General features: G+C 43.0%; 1 protein-coding gene across 5 annotated transcripts in view; it reads right to left on the bottom strand.

The window, feature by feature from the left end:
- Positions 1–5,123: 5,123 nt before the first annotated feature.
- ctnnd2a (catenin (cadherin-associated protein), delta 2a) overlaps positions 5,124–7,940 on the bottom strand; it is a 261,359-nt gene continuing 258,542 nt past the window's right edge. For 4 of the 5 annotated variants that reach the window (XM_034862043.1, XM_034862040.1, XM_034862041.1 and 1 more), the window contains one exon: positions 5,124–7,912. In XM_034862043.1, coding sequence (XP_034717934.1) covers positions 7,499–7,912 — 414 coding nt within the window. In that variant the 3' untranslated portion in view covers positions 5,124–7,498. The remainder of the gene's footprint in view (positions 7,913–7,940) is intronic. The other variant, XM_034862042.1, reaches the window with a different exon arrangement.

Raw genomic sequence — 7,940 nt, 5'->3', positions numbered from 1 at the left:
GGCTCCAGACGGGGGCCCCGGGCTTCCTCCGGGCAGGGTCACTCCCTCTCTACCTCGGTCTTTCATGGGGTTTTTGAAATCAACAAAAAATATGGTGACCCCCTCACCCTCTCTAACACACCGCAGACAAGTAAACAAGTGTTACTAGTGAGTGTCACTGCACCAAATACCAAGGCAAATTCCATGTATGGGGTAACTGTGGCAATACACTCCTTTCTGATCCTGAAGTCCATGTGACCCAACTCTCCCAGTAATCACATTCAAACCATGATAATATCAAACACTAATCAGCTGCCATCTAAGGTATAGTTTTATTTTTAGCCATGCCATAGGGGTCTAGGGATGGTAGATCCACAACTTTAGACCAGACTGAAATGCTAGATTGCCATGGAATTATGTTTAGACATTCACGGTCCTCAGAGGATGTGACCTAATGACTTTAGTGATCCCCTTTAGTGATATGTCTTACATGCATGTCTCTCTCAGGAGGAATTATAATAAGTGAGGTGATCTCTTAACTTAATGGTAGATATAGAAGATGTGACATTCACATCTGTGCTTAGTGCGGCCATTGTGAAGTCAAATACTATACTAAAAAATACTCTTACTTGCTCTTAGATGACTACTCCTTAATGGACCATAACTGGCGTGTTTGCGAGGTTTAGCACAATTTAGATAATTTTCCTACTCTTACAGGCAGCAATTGGGCTAAGATTTCCATACTGCAAAGCAGTTACAGACTTACAAAACGTCCTTGACTAGTACAGTATAAGCCATCCCAGTAATTGGCAAGTGTGCAATAATTGTTTTCAATATTGTTGGAGCCATTTATGCCAGTTTTTGTTATTTCATATTTTTGTTGATATAATTAACTATGATGTAGCCTGGATCTGTCTGTCACGGGTGATTTGTGATTAGGGTACGGATATGGTGTGTCAGCTTTGCCTACTTTGTCTGATCACCTATACTGGTGGTAAGGTGGAAGTATTGGGATGAGGTGGCGGGAGGATAGTCAGTGGTCGTGACTATGATATGTAACAGAATGAACTCGTAACATAATAAATATTTACTTTTTTTAAATGTCTGCTGCTGTGTGTCAAAGACAATCACTACTCCTGATATAGTGGCTCCGAGCAAAATTGGAGGCCGCAACAAATGTTACTTTAGTGTAAGTAGTCCAAAGACTTTCAGGTTTAGCTAATTTGGGACTTTAAATTGCCGGCAGGTGGGAATGTGAGCGTGAATGATTGTCTGTCCCTGTAATTAACTAGGGACATGCAGGCAGCCAAAACAAATACAGTGTCAATAAAATGAGCCACAAATCACTCTTCTATATAATTAAATAAATATAAAACATGACATAAAAAATCAACACCATATAAAACAACTTGCATTAAACGTCTGACCTGTGTTGTTTGTTCAGAATTGTTCTTCCTGCTGAGCTTTTCAAAAAGGTTTACCATCACTGCCGTTATTCTGAGGCCATCTTCCGCTGTTTAATCAGCACTGTGTTAGCGCCCTGTCAAATAATTCTTGGCAAGGATCAAATTGAAACATCCTGCCACTTGCCGCAGGTGTAAATGAACCATGATAACGTCCATGTCAAACAGCAGTAAACGTCTCGCTGTGGGGAGGCTCCCTGGGGTTTTTATTCTTCTTCTGTTGCTTGGCTGAATTTAGTAGACTTTACAGCAGGGGAAATAAGAAATGTGAGGTTCTACTTGATTCAAATGAGGGGGGATTTGGGAGGACAGCTATTGAGTCCCTTTTTTTGTCTGCAAAAGCCTGTTTTTATGCCTTCTCCTATCTCTTCAATCATGTCTCATCCTAGTCCTAGTCACACTCCATCCTTCTCCTTACCTCTTGTTGCAGCTCCTCAGTCATCTGTACAGAGGCAAAGCTCAGCAGACACTGTAAGCCAGGAATACACAAACCCAGCCTTTTGCATTTTAGCTATCTAACCACACGTTTTTACTATTTAACATAATAATACAGTATAAAAAAGGTTGTTTGTAGAAAACGTATTTATCTGTGCTTTTTCCGCTTTGGTTGGGGGACGAGTATTTATGAAAATGTTATGTAAGAACTGGAGAAAAATGTACTGTATGCCACCAGTCTAGCACCAAACAACCAGCCCAGTTAGCGACTAGCTGAATATAGAGGAGCATTCAGCAATTAGTAGAGACAACAATCCAAAATCGACTTATCAGGTGGCCAAAAATGTGATTTTAAATGAATGCTGATGTTTCTCAGTTTTTTCTGGATGTGCAAAAAAGCGGCTGTTTGCTAACACGTGTGCTATATGTACCTAAAAGATGGATAATATGTCAGTGTTGTGTTTTTTTCACTTTCCAGAGTGGATAACAAATAAGTTGTTGCAGGTTTAAGGGGTGAGATCTGTTTCAGCATAGTGACTGAATAACTGAGTAAAAAATCAGCTTATTGTTCTAGCATGTTATGACGTAGTTCACTCATGATTTCTTATAATTTGAAGTGTACACGTATTCACCTGCTCTCAGGGTATATGCAAATCCAATTCTTTTTCAAAGTTTTGATCAGTGAGTTCGGTTCAGAGCTATCAAAACACCTTAACAGAGGCCAGCCCATACAATTTGAACTAGCTTGTCCCTGAACAGGGCTCTAATTTCAGCTGCCAGCTGTTAGAGACCCATTCGACACAACCCATCTTAGCTGATGAAATACAGATGAATTTTAAGATTTCTCCACATCCTTTTCTAACCTTCTTTTTCTACTTTTTCAATCTTCATCTCCTTCGTCCATCCTAGTTCTCCTCCTCCCACCTTCCTTCACCTTCAGGCTCCACCCTTCCATTTCAGATGAGAGCATTCATTTCTCAAGGTCCATCTGAACCAAACAGTGGCTCCACGGAGCCGGGCTTCGACTTAAACACCAATTGATTTCACGCTCAAATCCTCAGAGTATAAATCGCATACCCTCCACCTGCTCCCCTCTACATCTCTGTCTCCGTCTTTTCCCCTTACATCTCACTTTGTCTCCCCTTTGCCCCCTTCACGTCCTATCAGGCTCTCCGTGGACATGCACCTTCGCACACATACATGTGCACACACACACCTTTGAGTCCTGCCCTAACTGTGTGATGGCTGAATGCACAGGGATGCTTAGAGAATCAGAGGGAGAGAAAGCTGGGAGAGAGGAAGTGAAACAGTGAAGGCCGGAGGCATCTGCAGGGTGGTGCAGGGTAGAGAGGCTGTGCACAGGAAAATTGAGGAGCTATTTCCATGCCACATTAAGTTACACCAGCCTTCCACTATGGGACTGTGCTCAGACAGAGAGGAGGGTTGCTTCTATTGTGAAGGCTAATAATCAACGCAATGGAGTTATTACCCAACACTATATTCCACAGGCCTTACCTAGACAGCATCAAAGAAGGAGAGGGGAGGGAGAGTAGAGGGGGAGACATGAATTCCAATGGATTATAACAAATGCTGCTACCTCCTGCTCAGCCTTATTCATTTAATATGCTTCAAGTTCAGCTCAATCTCAGGATGGATATCTGGATGAATGGGATCAAAGTCGGATGGAGCAGACGCAAATGGGGAACAAAACAATTGGAAAAATATACATTTCCATTACTGCATCTTGGATGTCTGTCCACTGTCATTATGTGACAATAGAGGCTGATGGATGTAGGAGCCCTTGAATGGGCTTTACATCTTGTGTAACTCCATCCCATTGCTGTCTCTCTGAGGCAACATCACAGTCAAATATCAAGCCCATGTCATGATTGCACATGCCTATCACTGCCTTGCTGTGTCAGGGGTGTTGATTTAAAGGGGTACTGAAGATATTTAGTACTACACTTTCAGAACGTAGCAGTGGGGCTACAGAGAAAAAATAACAGACAAAATTAAAATTAAATTATGACAGCAGCATCCTGACTTTTGATAGATTCTTTCATTAGACCCAAACTCCACAGCCTCAGTTTGTAAATCAGGCTTTCTGAGTCGAAATTGATTGTGTATTTTTCTCAAACTTAAGAAAGCTTCTACAGAGCCACAGAAGTCATTATCCAATACAGCTGTTTGGCAGGCTGTATAGTAAACTGAACATGGGTCAAATCAGAGTGACCTTTTAACGCTATGTTACAATTGCGGATCATATTTTACATTGGTCATTTATTTTGTGTCAAGGAATTGACACTTTACAGCTAGGGCATTAACTAAAAGCTTTCCAAGGTAGTGTTTGGTGTAGGCTTAATGACACTGACATATTTGTTGTTGTACACTGCACCCTTATAAATTCAACATATATTTACAGTAGTTAATATGTTCTAAACGTGTATTTGTACTGAGCATCTCGTGGTTTGACCTAATTGGATATGTAATGAACTCCATTACCTGTTAATGCTATTTCCATTTTTTTTTCTTACAGAACAGTTTTTAAAAGTTTGGCTCAGAAACCTAAGGAGGGCTGTGGGAAGAAAACGGTTCTGCCATCATGCTATCAACTCTTCAAAGGCCGATGAAGCGCTTTTGAATAAAAGAACAAGGACGTGACAGTGAATTAATTTAAGAAAACATCGATGTGTGTCAGATTAACCCACACCTAGTCTATATCCACGACGTTCCACTTCCAGGATTGCTCTGTTGCCTCTAGAAATTCCTCTGGATGTCCGTTACCTTCCGCTTTCGTTTTGTTGTAATTTTAAACTCTGGTGGATTTAGGAAGACTACGGTTAACTGTTCCTCAGATCTCTGCAGGGTAAATCCAGACAGCTACCTACACTATCTGTCCAATCTGAGTTTTCTGTTTAACCACTAAAACAACCTTTGAACGTACACGTTCCACCAAAGCAAGTTCCTTCCAGCCCAAGACAATTGTGATTAGTTTAAAGAAATGCCAATACACCACAGCACGTTTTTCTCCCATCCAGTATTGCTGTGTGGAGTAGCCAGGCCCTTGTCCGCGGCGCTGTGGAGGAAGGCCTGGCAAAGCAAGACTCAGCCAAGCCAAACATTACGTGATTTTTTCTTTCTTGGGAGTAAAACCCTTTATAACGTACACCCGAAGAAAACATCCGACAAATCCCTATCTAAAACATCATCTGTTTAAAATGATCAACAGTAGTGGAGACCATGGTGTTTGATTGCAAAGAGTCGTTTTTATTTCCCCTTGTGTTCAAGTACGGTCCTCTCTCAGCAGGGTCATCTAAGAAGCATGGACAAACAATAACACACAACTCGCACCAGAGCCTGAGCATCTTCAGGTGGGATTTCTCTTTTGTCTCGATTTTCTTTTTTTGGGGGGGGGGGGGGGCGATCAGCAGCTTCCACGTTTAGGTCAAGTGAACAAGAGTCCTGTTGTACACCACATAATCATTTTTTCTCTGCGAACATTTGTTGCATTTAGTGACACTGACATCTGCACATAAAAATTTTATATATTTATATTTGTATTCATATATTCATAGATTTGTCATTCTATATCAACAATTCATTCTAGTGATTTTTACCTTGGTTTTTCATGTTGTAAAACTGGACAAACTGTCGGTAGGAATGCCTTGTTTGGACATTGATTTATACAGGAACGCGCACGCACATACACGCAACAGAGGGCACATACACACTACTACACACATGCATGCATAGGTACGCTCGCTCAATTTTACGTCTACACACACAAGGGCCGCACATTCTGTCGCATACATGCACACGTACACAAACGCGCACAAACGTACACAAACGTGCATACACCCGCGTAAACACACACACACACACAAAACACACACACACACACACACACACACACACAGGCACCTGCGCACGCACACACACACACACACACACACACACACACACACACACGGTCAGCCAACACAGAGAGGCAGGTCTGTACATCTATGGGAGGGAGATGTTACTCATGATCCCCAGTAATAAGTACGGCATCACCTGATCAAAACACGAAAAAAATAAAAGTTACAAACAGCAGAGGGAGTCATTCAGTCATCGTCTGTAAACTTCGACAGAATGTCCCTTTAAAGTCCTTTAGGACTGGTCCACGAGGTGTCAAAGTTTGGCACAATGTCATGTCTCTCGCTTTCTCTCAACTGTACACTGAACTGTGCAATATCCATGGCGACTCTTGTCAGACGGACCAGTTTTTATGCACAAGTGATGATGAGAAACCACTGAAAGTTGACATGGTCAAACATATCAGCTCCCCAAAAGGAAAAGACAACCCTTTCCAAAGACAGGGAGTGTGCTTTAAACATACACGTATATTCTTTAGGCAGTGAAAAAGCACTTTCGTTGACAGGGACTTGGGAGCGATGCTGTTCTGCCAATCCGATGCTCTGGCATCCTTGAACTGCTCTTGACGTTGGAGCATGTCCACAAAAAAATCCATTTGATGGAGAGAGAAAAACACAAACACTGTGGGGTTTCCTCTGTGGCTTGGAGAAGGGCAAAACAAAAGGTGTCCACTGACATCCATCATGGCGATGTCTGTCTTTCCTGCTTCTTGTGTTTGCATTTAACCTATTTTTGTTGCTTTTTTCTTGTTTCAGTCATGAAAAAAATTCTGATTCATCAATCAATCAATCAATCATAGTCATAATTTCACAATTGGCCACAACAAAAACATGTGTAATATACACACTTTATCGCTTTTGGACTGTACACAGAAAATAAAAATGATTTTGTGATAGTGAAAATGTACAAAATCACAGATAAAAAAAAAAAAGATGTAAAAGAGTAATGAAAAAAAAAGTCTATTGATGAAAAAATTCCTTTAAACAAATTCAGAAGCCTACGTAGGCGGCAAGGCCATAGCAACAAAAAGGGGGCAAATAAAAGCAGTGCTACTTTTGTGACTTGGGTGAAATGGTAAACTTCTATTTCTTGCCTTGTGCCTGATGTGCTTTCATCTTTTCTGTGCTTTTATTCCTTCTGATCTCCTTAAGAACCCTCATGCCATCTTTTGTCTCTCGTCCCGTCCTTTCTGTCTTCAACAAAAGGTCGGTCCACTTCCTGCTCCTACAGACGTATAAGAGCTCACCCTAATCTGCTCCCCATTATTTCTTGATCCCATCTCGCTCCTCTTCTCTTGCTCTCTGCGTACTCTCTCCGCCTGCTCATTTTCTCTTTACTCTTTATTTCTATACTCTCCCACTCCTTTCTCACCCCTTCAAACACACTTCTTCATATCTACTCCCCCTTATCCACTCACCGGTGCAATGGAGCTGACTTTGAAGAAATAAAGTGGTCTGGAAATAAAATGAAAAATGTCCGCATGCGCATGCACAGTCTCTCTCAGTCACTCGACCTGACCTCATACCTTAACCCCATCTAGCTCTGTCTTCCCCTTTATTTTAGAGAACAAAACTGTCTCGCCATTGGCTACAATATCCAACATGCCACTTGTTGTTACCTTGTGTTAATCTGCTGTTGATCGCTTGCAAAAATAAACCCTTTCACACACGGACTCTCTCTTGCCCCCCCCCATCATCATAGTCTAACTAGACCCAGGAGTCGGGCGAGGCCGGGTAGTGGCTGGTCTCGTAGTTCAGTTCGCTGTATGGCCGAGAGGCCGAGTAGAAGTCTACGTAGTTGCCGGTAGATTTGAGGCCCAGATGCATGCGCAGGTCCTCTCGCGGGTCTCGAGGCGGACCGGAGGAGCTCGGAGGCTGCTGGGGTTGGGCCTGAGGTTGGGCTTGAGCCTGGACCTGTGGCTGTGGCTGGGATGGAGGAGGTGGAGGTCCCTGGTCCTCGTAGTAGACCTCACTGAAGCTCCGGCTCTGGCTGTGAGGTGGAGGCTGCGGCGGCTGAGGCTGGGGGAAGGAAGGAGGGGGAGGATAGGGATCGTAGTCTTTTAGCACCGCTGCTGATGGGCTGTCCTGCAGGGGCTGGGGGGGCACAATGCAGGGCTGGGCCTGGTTGGGCGGGGGGGGGGGGGGGGGG

The sequence above is a fragment of the Etheostoma cragini genome, chromosome 22 (genome assembly GCF_013103735.1).
Source record: "Etheostoma cragini isolate CJK2018 chromosome 22, CSU_Ecrag_1.0, whole genome shotgun sequence".
Classification (NCBI taxonomy): Eukaryota; Metazoa; Chordata; class Actinopteri; order Perciformes; family Percidae; genus Etheostoma; species Etheostoma cragini.
This window is presented reverse-complemented; position numbering and strand designations above follow the sequence as displayed.